This window comes from Tyto alba, unplaced genomic scaffold (assembly GCF_018691265.1).
Source record: "Tyto alba isolate M040663 unplaced genomic scaffold, T.alba_DEE_v4.0 Super-Scaffold_34, whole genome shotgun sequence".
NCBI lineage: Eukaryota > Metazoa > Chordata > Aves > Strigiformes > Tytonidae > Tyto > Tyto alba.
The window spans coordinates 6,474,257-6,493,447 of record NW_024881309.1 but is presented as its reverse complement, the minus strand read 5'-3'; the positions used below and the strand labels follow the sequence as shown (position 1 = coordinate 6,493,447).

At 50.4% G+C, this 19,191-nt stretch overlaps 2 protein-coding genes and 1 pseudogene across 10 annotated transcripts; all 3 read right to left on the bottom strand.

Annotated features, from left to right (window-relative positions):
* Positions 1-118: 118 nt before the first annotated feature.
* LOC104367411 lies at positions 119-3,399 on the bottom strand (annotated as a pseudogene).
* GINS4 (GINS complex subunit 4) lies at positions 3,313-9,813 on the bottom strand. Of its 8 annotated transcripts, XR_006166114.1 has the most exons (9): positions 9,658-9,811; positions 9,401-9,487; positions 8,979-9,092; positions 8,433-8,530; positions 8,033-8,121; positions 7,569-7,659; positions 7,369-7,475; positions 4,244-5,065; positions 3,841-3,927 (listed from the first exon to the last, which is right to left on the bottom strand). XR_006166114.1 is itself a non-coding variant. In XM_032997509.2 (8 exons), exons 1-7 carry the CDS (start codon positions 9,754-9,756, stop codon positions 7,379-7,381), a joined length of 675 nt encoding a protein of 224 aa, XP_032853400.2. In that variant the 5' UTR covers positions 9,757-9,811; the 3' UTR covers positions 3,313-3,431; positions 7,369-7,378. The 8 variants fall into 8 exon arrangements, 7 of the variants coding, with proteins under 7 accessions (XP_032853400.2, XP_032853438.2, XP_032853416.2 ...); XM_032997509.2 differs by lacking the exons at positions 3,841-3,927; positions 4,244-5,065 and adding an exon at positions 3,313-3,431; XM_032997547.2 differs by lacking the exon at positions 3,841-3,927 and having other exon boundaries at positions 3,939-5,065.
* A 285-nt stretch (positions 9,814-10,098) lies between these two features.
* GOLGA7 (golgin A7) lies at positions 10,099-17,359 on the bottom strand. Of its 2 annotated transcripts, none has more exons than XM_042801329.1 (5): positions 17,128-17,359; positions 15,660-15,812; positions 15,204-15,305; positions 13,966-14,029; positions 10,099-11,412 (listed from the first exon to the last, which is right to left on the bottom strand). In XM_042801329.1, exons 1-4 carry the CDS (start codon positions 17,236-17,238, stop codon positions 13,982-13,984), a joined length of 414 nt encoding a protein of 137 aa, XP_042657263.1. In that variant the 5' UTR covers positions 17,239-17,359; the 3' UTR covers positions 10,099-11,412; positions 13,966-13,981. The 2 variants fall into 2 exon arrangements, with proteins under 2 accessions (XP_042657263.1, XP_042657262.1); XM_042801328.1 differs by having other exon boundaries at positions 10,099-11,415; positions 17,128-17,321.
* Positions 17,360-19,191: the final 1,832 nt, after the last annotated feature.

Here is a 19,191-nt window from a genome sequence, read left to right as displayed (position 1 = left end):
GTGAGGACACAGGCACAAGTACAGATCTTTGCATGACGCCTGGAACAAGTTTAATTCCGGAGGCCCCTGGCATCCAGTCACGCTGATGGGTTGTTACAGACACGAACGAAGCCTGTGTCCCAGGAAAGCTCTTCAAACAGCGAGTTGGCTTCTTGGCAGACAAGGCACTTGCATGCCACCAGCGCTAGTGAAGGAAAGAGAAACCGAAGTCAGGCAAGTCATGCAGCTCGGAGAGACGTCAACTCAGAGAGGGTGGCAGGAGGCCAGGGACAGTGGGCTCTGAAACCTGGAAGGCAGTGCTTGGGCTGAGGTCACATCACTCAGAGCAGCTCCTGAGACACAGCAGACTCAGACTGGCACTCCAGCTACTGCCTGGCACTGTCGCAGACTTAGGAATCACTCCCTGCTGCCACTCGTCCTCTGTTTTCATACCATCCACACCTCAGATTGAGCAGACTTGTCCAGAACCACGCCTAGAGCGCAGGATGCTGCAATCAGGTCCCAAGTACCGGAAAGAAGTCAATGGAGAGACATAAAACCCCTCCTCATGACGAAGATCTTATTGCCTCTCTCATTTCAGAGGCATCTAAGAGCACTGAGCTAGCCAGGTACCCAGATTCCTGGGAAGGAATCACTTCCTCTGCCATACACACATCTCACCCCCAGGTCACACAGGGCAGCTTTACAAACAGTTCAGGACAGGAAGCTAGCCCAAGGGGTGAATTAGTGCTGATGATTAGCCAAAGTGGAACTTATGGGGTCATGAGGACCAGTCAAAGGTCAAACACCCGGCACTACAGCCCTTCCAGCGGAGGACACCCTCCGCAGCACCGGTATGCATAAGTGAGGCCAACTGAGGCTGCTAAAAAGAGACGAGTCTGCTTGGGGGAGATTTCCCTCTAGATTCCACCTTCACCCGGTTATGGAGTGTCAACCTGAGGATGGGATTTATCAGGTACCCGACAAGCACGCAGGAGCAGAGAGGCCTAGGAAGATCCTCTTGCTCCTCTGTACAGTGTTCCAGCTGCCGGCTTAGCACTGCTCTATCAGTAATGCTAAGAATACTGATAGTGTTTCAAAGGAACACGCGTGCCTGCATAAACCATGTCCTGGGAGAGGCAGCTCTACAGCCACGCGTGTAACTGCCCATTATGGCAGAGCTGTCACCCATCACAGCCAGGACTCGTGCTGGTAAACTGGTCAGACCGGCCACCTGAGCTGGCAGCCGCTGCCCTAAGAGGGGCTCAGCTACTGCATTCCTCCACCGCGTCACCCGGCCGCGGCCCGTGGGGCCCGGCAGCGGGCATGGCCAGCAGCTGCATGCAGGGAGCCGTGGGGAAGGGCAGGCGGCGCCCGTCCGGCCCCTCCACCGCGGGGCAGAGCGGCACCGGGCTGCCGGCACCGCGGCCCGCCGATCGCAGGGCCAGGGGTGATCCCGATCCACGGGTGTGCGTGACAGCGCGCCCGGGGCCGGGCCGGCCAGCGGGCCTCCTCAGCTCCGTTCAGCGGCGGCGCGGAGCGGCGCGCCGGGACACGGCCCCTGGGCGCAGCGAATCCCGGCAGAGCCGGGGCTCGGCCCCGCGACCTTCGGCCTCGGCGGGTGCTCCGCGGGGAGCGCTCCCGCCTGCGGCCGGCCCCGTTCCTCCGCCCTGAGCCGTGGCACCGGCGGCCCGGCCCGGCCCACACCGCAGCCGGCGACCGGGGGGGGGGGGGGGGGGGGGGCGTGTGGGGGTGGAGGAAGAGGCGGGCGCTGCGGCGCAGCCCGCAGCACGGCGGGCAGGCCGCGCTCCCGGAGGCGGGCGCCGGCTAACGGTCCGCGGCCGGGCCCGGCCCTGCTCGGGCGCCCCGACCCCGCCGGGCAGAGCAGGCGGCGGCAGGCCGAAGCCCGCGCGGGGCGGGGATGGGGCGGGAGAGGGGGAGGTGGGTACCAGCGCGGCGGGCCGAACCGGGCCGGTCACGCACTCACCTGCCGCCGCTGCCGGGCCCCGGCTCCGCCCCCGCCACGTGCCGTGCGCGCCCCCGCTCCGCGCGCTGACGTCAGCGCGGGGCCGCGCCCGCAAGCGAACCCCCCACCCCCAGCGCGGCCCAGGCAGGCCCGCGACCCCCCGTTACAGCACCAGCGGCCCCCCCGGCACCCGGCGCGGCCCCGCGGCCCGGGGACAGCCCGCAGCGGGCACGGAGCCTGGGAAGGCAAGCTCTGCCGAGACCCCCCCGCGCCAGCAGCTCCACACGAGGCACTGGGGCAGCTCCGGGAGCCCCGCGGCTGGCAGGGCCGACTCCCACGGGGCACGGACGCGGCCCGCGTCTTTGTCACTGCCCTGCCTCGAGGACCGAGGGGCAGCAGTTACACCAAGCAGCAGCTTCCAGCCTGCGGCAGGAGCCAGCAGTGACAAAGCTCCTGCGGACACCGGCAGCTGCTCATACAGCACCAGGCCGGGCACAGAGAGGAGCTAAAACTGGGAAGAGCATCTTCTGCAGCTGACTCCTCCCCCCAGACCCCGGTACCATAGTTGAGGCAGGGAAGGGACCTACACCTCTCCACCCCCTGCTTTCCTACCACTAAGGAGCCCGGGTCTCTGAGCACCGCCAGGTCTGTAGGTGAGAAAGGACCGGGGCGGCAGCCCAAGAAGTGCCAAGATGCTTCCAGGCCCCACTGACACTCTTCAAGGCATGGGAGGGAGGGTGGATCATGCCTGTGTGGCAGATCGTGTAGCTCCTCCCATGGTGGTTGTCCCAGTGGGTTTTCTGTCTACACTGGAAGGAGATGCAGAACTCTGTGGCCCTGTGGGAGATAGATGGCTGGGGCAGGGCAAGCTCAAAAGAGATGTCTGTGTCAGCCAAGTTGTATATGATATGCATGTACTGGCAGGAGATGTCCTGGAAGCTCTTCCAGCCATCAAAGGTGATGCGGACCATCACTTTTTTCTCATACTCAATGTTTCTGACCCTCACTGTCCCTGACAGGGCACGGTTCTGGATCAGGCAGCTCTCCAGACAGACAAGGTTACTGTGTAGGTGGCTGTGGAAAGCTGCGCAGTCCACAGAGGGCTGGGGGAAGTCCATCACACACCCTCATGCTTCTGGGCGAGTCCCGCAGCCTAGGTCAGAAGCAGGCAAGGTCACGTAGGGTATGCTGCAAGTCACAGAGGTCCTCCTCGATCTTTGAGAAGAAGCGACAGCCATCAGTGAGAGCCTCTTCATGTCAGAAAACACAACTGTCTTCTGGCCTTTGGAGCTCCCGGTGGTATCTCGCCACTCAGGTTCTGCACATGGCTTCTGGTTGAGACAGGATCGGAGGGGTTTGTGCCCCGGTTGCACCACAGCTCCTCACAGTTCAGCAGCTTGTGGATGGGGAGGTGAATGGCTCCGTCAGAGCCGCACGGCCAGCTCCACGGGCATGGCTGGGGGGCGACGGGCCGGGCACTGCACACCTGGAAAGGCCGGGAAGCGAACAGGGGGTCGGGCGGGGTGTCCCGGCCGCCTCCCCGCCCCGCTGCCCGCCCCGGCGCTGCCGGCAGCCAATCAGTGCCAGGGACGCGCCGCCGGGCGGCCAATGGGGGAGCGCGGTGCCCGCCCCGGCTCCGCCCGCCGGCCCCGGGACCGAGGGCACCCAGCGAACGGGCACCGGGACCCTCTGCCGGGTACCGGCTCCCTCTGCCGGGTACCGGCTCCTGCCTGGGGCGAGAAGAGGAGCCCAGCTTCCTGCTGCTGAGCTCAGCCATGAAGTGGGCGAACCTCCTCATGCCAGAAAAACCCGAGTGCTTTTAGCAGCTTTTTTTGCCTTTAGTGAACTATCAACACCCAGAGGAAGCTACAGGAGGAAGAAGAGCATGTTCCTCTCACCTTGTCTTTAGTTGTAGGAGGTTTCAACTGTTTTTATACATCCCTTTTCAGATGCTTCTCTGAAGACAGCTATTTCCAGGGGGTCTAGGCACAAAGAAAGTCCCAGACTCTAGTCTCATCCTCTATCAAAAGTGAATCTAACTCAGTTACCCCAGTTCCCTGCCCTGAAATTCACTCACATCTGAGTGGGCAAGAGACACTCTGCTGTCCCTGACATCTATATTCAAAATCACCTTCACTGTTTAGCTCACATGCGACTCCTTGACTGTCACCTAAATCAGATCACCCCTGACCTGTACTACCTGCTAATCCCTCCTGAGCTGCCTAGCCATTTATGTTAAGCAGCCTTGATTGTTCCAGCTGACATCACAGATTTTCATCAGCTCATGACACAACCTACCTATCAGTATTTATACATGGCTTTCCATCACCAGTGTCTGAACATCTCCAGCACAACCCGAGACACCTCTTGCAGGATGGTCAGAAGTCAGCATGAACACAAGTGCTTGGCTGGTAAAAATCTGCAGTTCGGCCCCAGCCTCAGTCAGCAAAAACATCAGAAAAAGCAGCAAGAGAGTCAAAGCAGCACCATCCCCTAGAAGGACATGTGGCACTCCAGGCCAGACACTCCTGCCTGGGGAAGAAGAGGACAGTGATTTTGATGGGTGACCAGGAGCCAGATGCACTCATCTGGCAGGGCCTGCAGGAGCTGAAGTGTGTGCTGCCGGCCAGTCCTGCCGCTGGGACAGATCTGTCTGCTGGGCCGAGGCCAGGCGTCCGGCCGTCAGCACGCGGCCGACACGCTGCAGCAGAGGCCTCGAGCTGAAGCCCCCTGGCTGGTGACCACGCTCAGGCCCGAGCGGGAAGCAGTGTTCCCCATTTCTGAGGCCAGCCTCAAGAGACAGGCAGTGACACATCCTTCCACAGAGGTCAGACGGAGGATCAGCTACCGCATGCTCACCCCTACAAGGTTTAATTGTGGCCGCAACCGCCCAAGTTACAAACCCAAGCGACACCTCCTGAGGTCAGGACAGCAAACTGCACCCCCTTTTCTCTGAATGAAGGGCTCTTGCTCACGGTCTTGCAAGTTGTCTGCTTTTGAACCTCTAAATAGTTGAAACTTTTCCCACAGAATTCCCAGTTGTTTCCCCACCATGTAGGAAAGTTTCTGTAGGTAGTTACTGCTACCCCACTGAATGACATGTTATTTGAGATCATTTTCCTGTAGATACGCAGGGAAAAAAAAAAAAAAAAATAGAACCACATTTGGATTACTCTTCCCAGATAGTACTTTCAGAGGAACAACTCCCTTGATACCTGCTCCAATGCACATATTTCTCAATTCTGGGAAAGCTGCTGTCACCCAGAAGCAGAGTAGCCTACAGCCAGAGTTAACCACAGCAGTAGAAGAGAAAACCCACAGGAAAATACCACGGACAGGCTTTCCACACTCCACATTTCACACATGACTGAGGCCCAAGGGAAGACAGTCCCCTGTGCACTGTTGTGATGGGTGGCATACTAGATGACTCCACATGCTCACAAGCACAGATGCCCTCCTGCACATACAATGCAGGCAATGAGTCAATTTTCAGCAGCTGCTTTGGGAGAACCATGCTTTTATCACATCCTCTCAGTCTGACAGGGTGTTTCCACCCACTTCAGTGACTCGGGAGAAATCAACCCAGACATGAAAGTGTCTTTCTAGCACTGAAACCACTTGCCCCACCTGTCTCCTGCACTCAGGAGAGTGGATCCAGCTCAGAAATCAGAGATCACCATCAGTGCACTCCTTGAGACCTCTTTCACCATCCACCTATTTTGCATTTAATCACTCAGTAAACCTATGCTATCTCCATCTTGGAGAGAGCAGAGAACAGGGGATTTATTTGAGCCTAAGCTCTACAGCAGAACCCATGGAAGCTGGAAAAGCTGTTCCCACTCTGCACATTCTCTTCCAGAGGCAGAGGTTAAGTTGGATGCACTGTTGGGTCTTCTTCATCCAAAAGTACAAACCCAAAGCATCACTTCCCTGATAAAGTTGCAGACACTTCCCCTCCCTCCAGAACAGAGGCACGGTGTTAGCAGTAAGGCAGTATCCGGTCCCAGAAGTGTCCTGGTATTTAGTCATGGAAGGACATAAAGAGCAGACAGCAACATTTTCAAGTATAGAATAAAGTGAATCTCACTATAAGCCTGACCGATTTCAGCCTACTAGCCATCTTCAAAAATCCTGCATAGCCTGTGATGAAGTTGCCATGTGCCAGCTGTCAGACTCCAGAGAGCATCTGTACTGAAGGCACTCTGGAAACAATCAGACCCCGTTAAGATTCAGCTGCTAGAAGAGGACAGGCACCCCTTATGCTCACATTGCTGCAGCCACATGAGATGCAGTGGTGAGGCAAGTACTAGCTGTCTGGACAATTGCTCAGTCAAACTTAATAGGGCCAAGGAGAAAATCTTCCAGACATGCTACCTAGACATTCTCCAAGCAGCTCTTCTATAGTACTCTTCTGCAGCAGATTAACAATGACTTTGGCTAGGAGCTTCAGTCACTTTTGTGCATCTGCCTGGGCTAAGGACAGGGCACAATCTGCAGCCCTTCCTGGAGTGCTGTGCAGAGATATGTGCTACTGATTCCTAAGGATTAAACCCAGCCTCTCGTCGTGTCTGTACTTAAACCAATCTTCTTTGCCTAAATGTATTCAGTAGGAATACTATAAACCACATATGCAAAGCTACTCACACTACAAGATGCACTGTCACGCCCTGCCTGCCAGAGGAAGGGGAGTGCCAGAGGAGCACCAGGCTGTTCCTCACACAGATCACCATGCAGGGAAAACCCTGTCCTGAAGGAACATGAGGCACTGTCTGTCCACACACCTGACAGGCACAGAGCTGAGGTAGCAGGGGACACCCTGGCTTCTCCAACTAGAAGAAGCATGCACACATGGGTCAACAGGGCCAGTGGAGCTTTTCCTCTGCGTGACCAGCACAAAGGAATTGCTTATGCCCCTTACCCCAGCAGCTGTTTCAGCAGCAGGGAGTTTGACAGTTTCTACCCTCACAACTGCAATCAGAAGCTGTACCAGAACCCCTCACTCTGTGGTGGAGGGAGGGTCTTCAGACCACACATAATAGAAAGCTGCTTCCTCCTCAGCCCATGATCACAGTTGTTCTGTTTTAGTGAAACTGTCCACCACTGGTCTTAAATAAGGCATCCCAGCAGCTACACACTGAAGCTTTCCAGAAAACGCCTTCTGACTTGTCACTTTGCATTTGTTCTATTGATTCAAGTCTCCCTTCACAGGGAGCTGAATGCTCTGCTGCAGAAATCAGAGTGCTAGCCTGATAGGAAGCACATGAATAACACACAATGCATAGAAGGTAAGGCAAAACCAGGACTCCTATTCTCATCCTTTTGCTAGCCTCATGCTCCAATATCTTTCTAAATAGGGAGGGGAGGAACATGGTGGCTGCAGCCGTTGCCCCCTGGTGTCACCCTGGTCCTGGCCCTGCACTTACTGCTTGCCCCTCAGATGAGCTGCACCGCTCCTGAGGCCACCAACGGGGCGATGGTCTTGTAACGGATCAGATGCTGTGACCCCTCCTCCAGGTCGATGGTGTACTCTCTGCCAAAGACAGATGTGAAGTTAAGCCGTCTCCGTTTCACTATAACCCATTCCACTTTTGTGAAACTAACTTATTTACGAGCGCACACCTACCTCTGCTCATCCATCTCTGGCTCAACCAGGATGTTCTCCTGACGCTCCAACACCCTCAGGAACACAAATGAGTCCAGGTTGGGCTTTGGAACTGCAGACAATGGATTCAGAGCACAAGCTCAGCACTCGGTTATGTTCCTCTGCAGGACACTGAGCTGACAGAGGGGTAGGAGGGACAGCAAACTCATGTCCAGTAAAGGAAAGCTAGACACTTCTAATTAGACACAGTCTGCACTGCCTCAACATAAGACAAGATTTAATGGCAGGGGTCAGCATGACCCTCTGATAGCAGCATCAAACCACGTACCATAGCAGAGCAGCAATAAGACAACATCCTCATGTCATCTTTGCTTCTACTGAACACCAGCTGGAGGACTAGCCCTTAACATTTCATGCTCCCATCGCTTTCCCCGCACTCCTACTGCTATAATTTTCAGCTTACCCTGGAGACTGGATGTACTTACCTGATTTTAGGAGAGATACTTTCTGCAGGTTGGGCGGCATGTGTTTTAGGGCCACGTTTTTCAGATAAACCTCTGTGTTTGCCATGTACCTGAAACAAATCATTGGAGTATTTACTGGCTTATTCAAATACAGATCTGCAGGGCGAGTACTGACTCAAAATGCCAGCAAGCGACATCTCCTGGTCCCACAGGCATGACCAGAGACAAGCCTAATGGCTCAGTTACCAGTGTTACTTTATTTCAGCTCTTTCCTTGTCCATAAGGAAACCTCCTGGTAAAACCTGTGATTCTTACTGCAAACCCGTCTAAGGCTAACAGTCTCAAGAACTGTTCAGCATAACACACAGGCAAGTTTTATAACCTATAAAAAGGGAGGGAGATGCGTCCAAAACATACTCACTCTTTAGCAAAAGCAAACTCTTCTGGTGATAGAATGGAAGGCTCCCCTTCGGCTCGAGATTTCTCTTTCTCCAGGACATGGGGGAAAAACTTCTCTATCTGATATTGGAACAAAATCCCAAAGACTGAAACAGACCTCTCCCAGTAGTTCAGTGCCTACAATCCCCACTCCTCAGAGGCTTCCACTGCTGTACAGTAGCCGCAGGCCTGACCAAATACCTGCTCCTGAATTAACAGCAGTATGGTGAGCTGGGATCCCCAAGCCGCACAACCATATGTGTACATGGCAGGACCCCAGGTAGAACATGCAAGCATCCAATTGTGTCACCCTCAACTTAGATGAGGTATTCACAGCAATGCTGTGATCTTCCTCCATCACAACAGAAAAGCATGTCCAAAGAATGAACTCCTTTGGGTTGCACTTTAGAGGACACAGAAGGAGAGCACATTTCACTAAGTGCCTTGCTGGAGCAGGAGGCCTTGTATAGATAAAAATCACTCCTGAAGCCACCCTTTTTCATCCTCTGGGTAGCATAGCAAGTATTACCTTCACAAGCCTACATCGCAAGTAGCTGCTGAGCACGTAACGGATCCTTTCAATCTCCATGTGGTGAATGCTGACCTTTAAGTCTCCTCTCTTTGCCCGTTTCAGGTTTGCCTCCTGCAAGGAAAAGCAAAGAGAAATTAAACGGCTGAAATGCCAAACAACAAGAAACAGAGAGGAAGATGGGCTTTGTACACAGGGCTCACAAAAACAGATTGCAGCTGCTTTTGGTGACACAAAGCACACTTCCTTGTACCTCCCAGTCCGCCCACCAAGACAAGCTCAAAGGTGGTCCTCTGAACAGCCTTATCTCGGGGACAGAGGAGCATACAATCTTGGCAATCGCGGAGGAACCCATGCATGTATCTGCCAGGCCAGGCAACCACGGCCTGCCTGTACCACCACCTTAGGCCAGCAGAACCTACCATATGGTCCAGCTGCTCCACAACACACTCAATGATCTCAGGTTTGCTCTCCAGCAGCTCTGGGGCAAACTTCTCATTCAGCCAGGCCTGAAAGAAGGCACGTTTTAAGCAGAGGCGAGAAATGCACCTACGATTCGCCCCAGCCCTCAGAGAGGCCAGAAACTCAAGCCTCTCCGCTTCCTCCGGCGAACCCGGGGGCCCAGCCCCCGGCCACCCCCGGGAGCCGGTCCGCAGCCGCTCTGCCCAGCTCACGGCACCTGCTCCAGGCTGCGGATGAGCTGCGCCGGGGTGAGCACCAGTTCCTCGCTACCGCCATCCGAGTCCCCCTCCGTCCCGGCACCGCTCGCCGCCGCCATCCCGCCACAGCCTCCCGCCAACCGCTACGGCCCCTCCGCGCCTGCGCGGCCCCCCCACCGCGCAGGCGCCCGGCGGCGCTCAGCCGGGTCCCACTGCGCAGGCGCTCCAGCCCCGAGAAAATGGCGGCGGAGAGGGGAGCGGCCTCGCCACTCTGCTTGGTCAGGGGCCGCGAAAGGCGCCCGAAAAACAAAGCTAGAGTAGAGGGGACAAAACGGTTGAGGGTTAGGAACTGATCTTGAAACGGCGCTATCTCTGTTCACAACCAGGACCCTGCTACTGCAGGAGCAGGAATCTCGCCAGTAGTGCTATGCAGACCGGTGCTATCAAACATGACACAGACACAGTTTAAGAAAAAATTTACTAATCCGTTAGTACTTCCGCCAATAGTGCAACAGATGTGAAAGGCAAACACTGTTACAGTTTAGAAAAAACAAGTTTTATACAATTAAAATATTAAAACATCTCAAAAAAAATATCAGTGGCTGAGTAATAAGCCTGGAATTTCACATCCAGTATTAGCACCTACAGTACCACCAAAAGCCAAAACACTCAATCTGTTCTGCATAAGTCTTCTCTAAATTCTTAAATTCCTTCTACAGTTGGACAATGACACTCAGAACCTAAACCAGGACACCCTTGCTTTGAAAAGGGAAAAGGATAGAAGAGAAAAATATTAAGCCAGCTTGGTTTGTAGGAACTTTACTTTTGCAGGTATTGCTGAGGAATGTTGATGCATGGAGGATACTAAATAATGCACAGTTCTACTTTTCAATAGTGTGCCAGCAGACAGAATTAAGAAACCATCTTATACAACATCTAACAGTTTGTGAAATCAAATGTTCTCCTATAAATTATAAATCCATAAAGAAACAGTTTTACACTTCACATATTAATCAGAGTAGGGTAGGAATTGTTACGTTTATTGGTTCAGCATCCATTTTATTGTACTTACTGTTTTATGAATGAAAAGACCCCCCTCTTCTGGTGAGCACTGACAGATGCAATAACAGCACAGATACAGTAGTAGAGAAAACACCAGCATTAAAGTCCAACTATTCCTCCCCCTCCTAGGAACAGCCAAAACATTAAAACAAACATCACTTTGCCTTCTGGTTTTCCATGAGAATCAGCACAGGAAACGTAAAATGCTCTATGCCTTGAGTCACTTTTTGCCAGACAGAGGCATTGTGTATCCCCTCACTCCAATACTCAACTGGAGGGAAGGCCTTGTTTCTGAAAAATTCCCAACTCTGACTTGTAGCTTTCCAAGGCCTGATTGATGTACAGAACGGTTTAAGAACTAGGGAGGAACAGCACTGCACTTATGTGACTAAAACTAGACTTCTGTTGGGCTAAGTGCCCCGTTTCTTTCAGAAGAGTACGTAGCTGTACCACTTCTGCTTTTTCTTGAAAAAAAAAAAAAAAAAAGCACAAACGAAACAAAACAACTAAACAAAACAAATAAAAAGTGATCTCATTGCTTAAAAGTTCGCCGTAAAATGGATGCTGACCAGCTCAGTCTCCCCATGTGGAGCAGTTTTAGGAAGTTAGTCCTTGTAGTAGATGGCACTGTGGATCTGGCAGCAGAGAAAGGAATGATGCTCTAAAGTAGGAGGTAGGGGAACTTTGATACAGCAAGTCCACTGTTGAGCTATCTTCTAGAAAAGAAGTTTCATATTATTAGAAGCTGTTACTAAATAAAACCAAAAAAACCCTACACAAACCTTTACATAGTTACATTCTGTTATCTTAGGAGGTATGTAGCAGGAAGGATAGAGTTACCATGTGCTGTGGTCAGAGTAGCAGGAACAGAAGCCAACACTCTGGATTTGTCTAACAGGAAATAAAGATCTTTATTATGCCTGCATAACAGGCATAAATATTTCCAGTCTCTTTTCTGCACGCATTGCCAACAATCTAGACTTAGACTACCACTCCAGGATCTGCAGAGTACCTAAGACAAGGGAGCCAGTTCAAATTTGAGATTTTCAAAAGCAAAGCTTAATGAAAATTCAACAGGTCCAGGCACAGTAATTTTGCAGTTCAATACTGTATGCAATTAACATGATCCTTTAAATTAGCTTCTCTCGAGTATGCTGAGCACTATTTTCACTTTGTGACTGCCACACAGTATCATGAAAACTAAGTGCCTTTCAGCAACTTCTTCCAGCTAAAAGCTACCAATGCTAGAGATTGCTGGCTACTCTTAACTGAAAGCATCACAAGTGAGGGTACCAAAGTGAGAACTGGAACAGTATCCAGCTGAAAAACTGCAATAAAAACTTGTATGCTAAAACATTCAGGGACACAAAGATTTTTCCACTTAAAACTATTGGGTAGGATAAGATCTCAAATACAGTAGGAGATCTCAGGAGTTCCTCTGAATTTTCATAGATGTCGCAGTGACCACTAGAAGTCCTAAAGTACACCGCCTATTCCTAGCCAGAGTCATATCCTCTACCACTATACAGGTTAGAAAGACAGTCCACATTTTGTAGAGCCCATGTAGGCTATATTCATGAACAGATATCCAGGACAGTGTACAGGCTCAAAATGACTAGGAGGAGATGAATACCTAATAAAGCTCCAGATCCAGATCAGGCTTATTTGGGTACTCATACTGCTTTAAAAACAGATGTTCACTGACAACAAATATTTGCAATTCATCAAACTGTCCAGAAATTCGTGATACAAATCTTTTTTCATTTTAGAAATTTCAGTTGTTTGAGCACTGACAGAACTAGCTTTTATGTAATTACTTAAAACCCACATCACCTAGGAAAACATTCTGCAATAGTTGCTGTAAAATGAATCATAACAAATGGCTCACGCCAAATATATGCAGATGAAGTTGATAAAATACAAACTTATTCCAATAGCAGAACACAAGTGCCATGCAATACAACAGATTCCCAAGTGCTAATAACCAGATAAAGAAGGGTATTTTGAGACAGAATTGGCATCTACAAGTGATGCCAAGTTACAAGCCAGAGTGGTTTAGAGAGAGGTATGCATCAGCAAGAATCTTCAATGTTTTGCTTTACCAGTACTTCTTGTCATTGTTTGCTCCAGCTTGTAGTAGATTAATCTGGTTTATATGCACTGTAAATATGGGTCCATCATAAGCAGACTACCAAAAGAGAAATCCTAGACATGAGGCAGAGGCAGGTTAGAAAAAGCACTGAAAGGATTTAGTAATACTACCTAGTACAGTAACTTGCGTTTTCCCCTTAGGCTGTGTAAGATTTGATTCTTAGAGTATGTCATATTCTAAGATTCTGGACAACAGATAAGATACTGTATAAATAAAGAATATCTTATCAAACATTTCTGAACAGAAGAGGTTTGGCAGCATCCCAGCACTTGGCACATGAAACCAAAGTGTCACCCCAGGGAACAGCAGTTTACTGTTCAGTCCCTTCTGCAACAGAGAAGCTGCCACTCAACATTATACAGAAGTGAATCTTCTATAATCTTAGAACCAAGAAGGTAAACTGCAATTACTCACATTGGTTTGCTCAGGATTCTGGGGCTAATAATATTGACTGCTACACAAAATACAAGGGGATCTGTAACATGCTGTGGTTATGACCTTGATTTCACAAGTGCTCAAAACGTGGAAGCTTCTAAAATAAACCCTGGTTTGGGGTACCACAGAAAACATTTGAAAGGAAAAGCCGTCTCTTTCACAGCAGTATAGGAAGAGCAGGTGCTAGTATAGCACCATTAATGATTTCTCTTGAATATTTCTCTCACGCTATTAGTATTAAAAGTGTTTGGAAATCCAAAGTAAGTATTTAAATAGTGACCTTTTTTTACATCTAGATTTAAGGGCTAGTCTTCAGTTTGTCTGCTTGGAACCTTATGACAGAAAGACTTCATGAGAATAAGAAAAGATTCTTTTATCTAGAGAACAGAGAACAATTTTGGACATAATATAGCACAAGTTAGGTTTATGCATATTTACACAATCAAGACCTGGATTTCTCTAAAGGTAAATCTCATTTGATCTGCATTAACATTCAGTGGCATAATGCCAAGTATTGATACTTCTACTTATTCAGAAAAACTAGACCACACAAGATTTAGGTGAACAGCCTTGATTACATAGAGTGGTGGGGTACATATTCTCTCTCAGTATGACAGAATCTACTCCTCTGACCACAGAAAACGGGTTGCGATTAATCTAGTATAAAGTTAACGTGTACCTGAGTCTCCACAGTTTTATCTTCCACTTGTCATACCTCTGTCTTCATAAATGGTAATTTCAATCTGCACAGAAAAGCTGTTAGGGAAACATACTATAAAAACATTATGAAAACACAACAACAAAAAAAAAAGGAGAAAAACATTAAGATATTAGAATCTTCAATCCTTCTGCCTTCACACATGCTGTTTCAAGGCTAGCTGCAGAGCTACAAAGCAAACGGAACAGTACACTGAAGAGATGCCCTGTCGGGTCAGATCAGTGGTCTATCCAGTCCAGGGCTGTTCTGACAACAAGAACACAAGATGCTGTGTGTGGAGGGTTTGTGAGCCTTGCCACATTCTGTTAAATTTCAGGAAAGGCTCTGCATTAGACAAGAGTTAACACTTCTACAGTTCAGCTACTAAGTCACTAACCAACCTGAAAATGCTTTTACTTGAGTTGAATGTTTTTTTCTTCCAGGAAGCGTATGCACAGAAAAATGCATAAAACACTGAATAATAAAGTCACTTGGGTGACAGCTATAAGCTATTTAGACTAATATACAGATAACCCACCTACAAGGAATTAGCCTTACCACGTATCTAATTGACATTCTGTGTTTCAGGTTGCTCTGGTTTCAATATTCTCAAAAAACGCTATGTTACTCATTCTACACCTAGATTTGCTATGCAAGGTCTTTACTACTACTAACTTAATAACTAAATAAAACGCCTGCATCGTGGTTCAGGAGTTGAAGAAAAAAGTTTGAAATAAACCATGCTAGAACCAAGGGCAAGCGCTAGGCTGGTATCAGCTTGCAGTTACGTCATATGGCTAAATCTTCACCAGAACCTGAGCTGAGGGTTACAAATTAAACAACAGTTCTCTTGCTCATCAATTTCTATCCTACCAAGTTGGTCACTTTTTCCAATCAGACAAACTGCATTTTTAGACGTGACTGAAATAGAGTAAGCATCTAAAGTGTTGGAAGTACTCTGTTTATACATACTGTGTTTTCAAGGAAGTCTCAAAGGGCAGATTCTAATACTGCATTTTCATTGTTTTTCAATGTGACAAATCTTAATGTACTAAATCTGACCAGAGCACGGTACACAATGAAGAATAACAAGACTAATCACATACCCTGCCGTATCACAGATCAAGCACGACCAGAGGGTGGCACACTGAGATAAACAGGTAGCAGCACATCATAGATGAACAAAGCAGAAGAAAATCTAAGAAACTACAGAAGGATACGACTCTTAATCCTCTTTCAATGGGGTCTGTCAGAAGGAGGCCCTGAGGAGCATAGATCTTCTCGTTCTGTTCCTGAATGAACTTGGCAATTTTCTTTAGAACCTGGTAACAGAACAGCACATAAGTCACAGTTCCTTCATCAGGTTTCCCTACATTAGAGTCAGAGCCTCAGCAATATCACACATACAGCAACATGAGGAGAACCTAGCACACAAGAGACAGAACTTGTGTGATTCCTCTGAAGCACAAGCAATTGTTACGTTTTTCAAACTGACTAATGCAGACAAGTCTGTCTGATGTAGCTTTGAAATCATTCTGCAATGAGGTCCAGAGTCCATATGGAATTTGTATGACAATCGTGCAAATCACAGAAAATCTACCAAGAAATAAGTCTTTGACTGAAGTCTGTGAGACATACTGCCTTCCAAGTAACAAGATAAACAGAAAGAAGTGCACCTTTTCATAATGCGTTTCCATGCACAAAAAGATGGTATAGGCAGTCAGACAGGCGAGACATCCTTCAAGGTAAGATTGGCCCCCGAGTTTTTCAGCTTCTGCATAGAGGTTATTCAGCGTTCGGACAGTCTCTTCAAACTGCTGCCTATCAATCTGCAAGAGAAGTCAAGTTTGGCTGTTGTGCCCTGCACTTCTCAGAACTCACCAATATCTTCAGATACCTACCTTCGTTTATTGCTTATTTGCACTCCCACACTTTCCACCTGCTGTGATTAAAGCCAAAGTGTGAAGGACACTTTGAGTTATAGACCTGTAGTTCTTTGTTTAATATCTGCCAAGTGATTAAACTAAGTCTGAATTCCAACACAATGTGAACATAAAATAATTAAGAGTAAACATAACTAAATCAACGCGCAATTCAATTGAAAAAAAAAAAAAAAAGGCAGCTTAATTCACAAAGAGATCTACTAGATTAAAAAGAGCAGTTAGGGAGTGGATTGACAGAGCTGCTCTTAATATCAATAATGGCTTGCTGCTGCTGCAGTGCTGGTCAAACAAGTTCTCAAGAAAACAATACAAAACAAAACAAAGAAGGAAGAGAAAAAAAAGTATAGTGAGAGAAATAAAAGGTGTTAGCAAGGAGTGTTTGTTTTGCTATCAGTTGAAGATATTACATCTGACAGCATTAAACAAAAAGTACTTGAGACAGTACTTATGAGTCTACCAGACTGGCTCAGCAGAACTGGCTGGACTCCCAAGAAAGGACAGTGTTACTGCACAACAGTACAACGCACGCTTTATTCTCACAGACATAATGCACACATTCTATTTTACCACTACAGAAGGCAGCTGCCTTCCTCAGGATTAAAGAAAGCACAAAACACCCGCATTTTGTAAACACCAAAGAGAAGCATTCTAAACTATTTTTCATGCAGCTTTTCACTGCAAATCAAAAGTATTTGCTTGATGCAATTGATCAAAAACGCCATTTGGACAAAACCCGAACACTTTCATGCCAAAAAATAAGCAATGCCCAAAGCAGGATATGCCTTTAAACTGAAATCATGCCTCTCACACTCGGCATAGGGCTGCAGCAAAAACAGAGGATTACAAAGCGTTAGCCCCCTTAAAACTAAACATGAGAGCTCAGCACAGCATGCTCGGGGAGCGCTGGAGGAAGAACTGCTCCCGGGACAGGGGCACGGGGGAGCACCCCCACCTCCCTCCTACTCCCGAGGGGTCGGCCTCAGGCGAAGGAGCAGAGGTTTGTGCAAGAGACCCGCTACATGCGCCAGAAAGACGCAGAACGGGCTTCGGGCCACGCGAGTCCGTCCGGGCTCCCGCGAACGCCACCCGGTCCCTGTCCGCACGCCCTCGCACCCCACGGCCCGGCTCGGCTCCTCCCGGCCGAGCCTCAGCGGTGGGGGGCCGGCCCCGGGACGCACGGAGCGGATCCCCCTCGCCTCACCCGGTTCTCCAGCTCGGCCGGGAACTTGCTCTGGAACTGGCAGCGCGTCCCGCCGCTGTAGTCGCGCTGGATGAACACCTTGCCCGACACGGGCGCCTGCTGCGGCCTCATCCCGCCGCCCGCTCCGCTCCGCTCCGCTCCGCCGGCCGCCGCTCACTTACGGCTGTCGCGAAAGCGTCGGGACGACTCCGGGCTAAGGAAAGGGCGGAAGTGCCGCCTAGCGCACGCGCCGAAGCCCTCAAGGCGGGGGCAGCAGCGCGCAGGCGCGGCGGCCCGATGCCGGGCTCTGCGCATGCGTGCGCGCCGCCTGCGTCCCATTGGCTGCGCGGAGACACCCCCCTCTCACCATAGGCATGGTACAGCCCGCGTGACGACCCCCCCACACATACACACACACACACTCCCCCCCCAACACTTGGTGCGGCCCCGGCCCCGCGGGCGGACATGGCGCTGCCCGGGGAGGTGGGCGGGTGGGGGGGGGGGGGCGGCTGTTGGGGTGCCCCGGCCGCGCTCCGGGGGGGCCCTGGGTGCTGCACCGGCTGGGGGCGGCGGCGGCGGCGGCGGCGGCGGCCCGGCGCACGACCGGCCCCGAGGTCGCCCCGTGCCCAGGGGAGCTGGCATCGGGGCTGTCTGGCAGCTGCTGGAGACCCGCGCTCCTTCGGCCTTTGCTGCCCCGGGTGTTAATTTCACGATGTTTTCGTAGGAATTCGATGCGGCGGGAACAGCGCGGCGTTCAAGGCTGCTTTATTCCAAGCTGATTTTGCTGATAAGCACGCTGTCCTTTCCAGGCCCGTTAACCTTTGGCTTCGGGAGTTCCGCAAGGCATGAGTGAGGTCAGAGATCGTTCAGTTTAAGGAAAACCTGAAAACCGTTTACTGAAACCAGGCGAGCAGCAGACTGGCAATCTCAAACCGGGATTTTGTGCCTCCTCTGCTCTCCCGCTTGGGGTACGTGGTGAGATGTGGCAGCGGTAGGCTGGGGAAACAGCCCCAGTGCTGGTCCCGGCCTGACACCCCCCGCCCCACTGGCGCCGGCGGGAGGGTCCCTGCTGGGTGCCCTGTGCTGGGGCTGGGGGAGGCGGCTGCAGGGCTGGACGGGAGCTGGCACGTCCCCCTGAGCCCCCAGCCCAAATTCTGCTCCGGGATGACGTCCTGCCCCTTGGGGCTCACTGTGAGCTTTCACTGTCCTGCCCCTTGGGGCTCACTGTGAGCTTTCGCTGCCTCCTGTCTCTCTCAGCGTAATGCTCTGTGGAGCAGCTTTGCCCCTCTGCCCGGGGATTACATGGGACAAGGCTGGCCTCGTGGATCCGAGGTGTGGAACAGCGAGGTGGGGACTCGATGAGCTGGACTCTTCTGCTGAGGCCTTTGCCTTTTGTGTGTAGAGCATTGCATTGCTGAGCAGTTTCAGAGCGGCAGGGATGGGCTTGAAAGAGCACTGTAAGTTTTCCAGAGCCTTTGGGAGCCCAGTGGGGTGTGTTGTGGGCAACAGGACATTAGATTTGCAGAGAGATAGTTTAGTTTGAAAATTCTTTAGACAGTGGAAAATTCACCTGCTGCAGCTAAATGGCCTCTGCATCTAATAAAAATATTTAAAAACATTTTGAATGAAGAAAAAGTGAAAGTGGGCTTTTTCAGGATGTGGAATGCTTCTGTTCAGTAAAACAAATGCCATAGCCTCCATAAAGACCCTGAAAAATGACAGCACCCTTTCAGCTAATTCAGAAACCAGGCAGGGGAACCAGAGAATGATACAACTTGTTAAAGATTTCTGAGGTCTCTGTGGCAGGCTGTGCCCACAGGATTAAAAAAAAAAAAGAGGACACTAATTATGGGCACAATTACTGAGCCTGGGCTTCAGCACAGTCCTCAAAGTATTTTCTAAGGTCAGACATGAGAGGTTCTAGGAACAAGCCTTTCTGCAAATGCTGCCACTGAGTTATTTACTGTATGTCTGTGTTAATTAATGAAGTACTTCACAGAAGTACTGCAGGAGCTTGAGGTCCAGTGGCAGAAAAGTCTTAGAGACACACCATCAGCCAGAATTAGGAAGCGTCTTAGTTGGATC

Coding starts and splice junctions, on each gene's coding strand:
- GINS4 (XM_032997509.2), bottom strand. CDS start 9,756: ATGGCGGCGGCGAGCGGTGCCGGGACGGAGGGGGACTCGGATGGCGGT. Junction 8,122..8,432: donor GAGTTTGCTTTTGCTAAAGA/GTGAGTATGTTT, acceptor GATTTGTTTCAG/GTACATGGCAAACACAGAGG. Junction 7,476..7,568: donor CCAGAGATGGATGAGCAGAG/GTAGGTGTGCGC, acceptor TGTCTTTGGCAG/AGAGTACACCATCGACCTGG.
- GOLGA7 (XM_042801329.1), bottom strand. CDS start 17,238: ATGAGGCCGCAGCAGGCGCCCGTGTCGGGCAAGGTGTTCATCCAGCGC. Junction 15,813..17,127: donor CGGCCGAGCTGGAGAACCGG/GTGAGGCGAGGG, acceptor CTTCTCTTGCAG/ATTGATAGGCAGCAGTTTGA. Junction 15,306..15,659: donor TGGAAACGCATTATGAAAAG/GTGCACTTCTTT, acceptor TTCTGTTACCAG/GTTCTAAAGAAAATTGCCAA.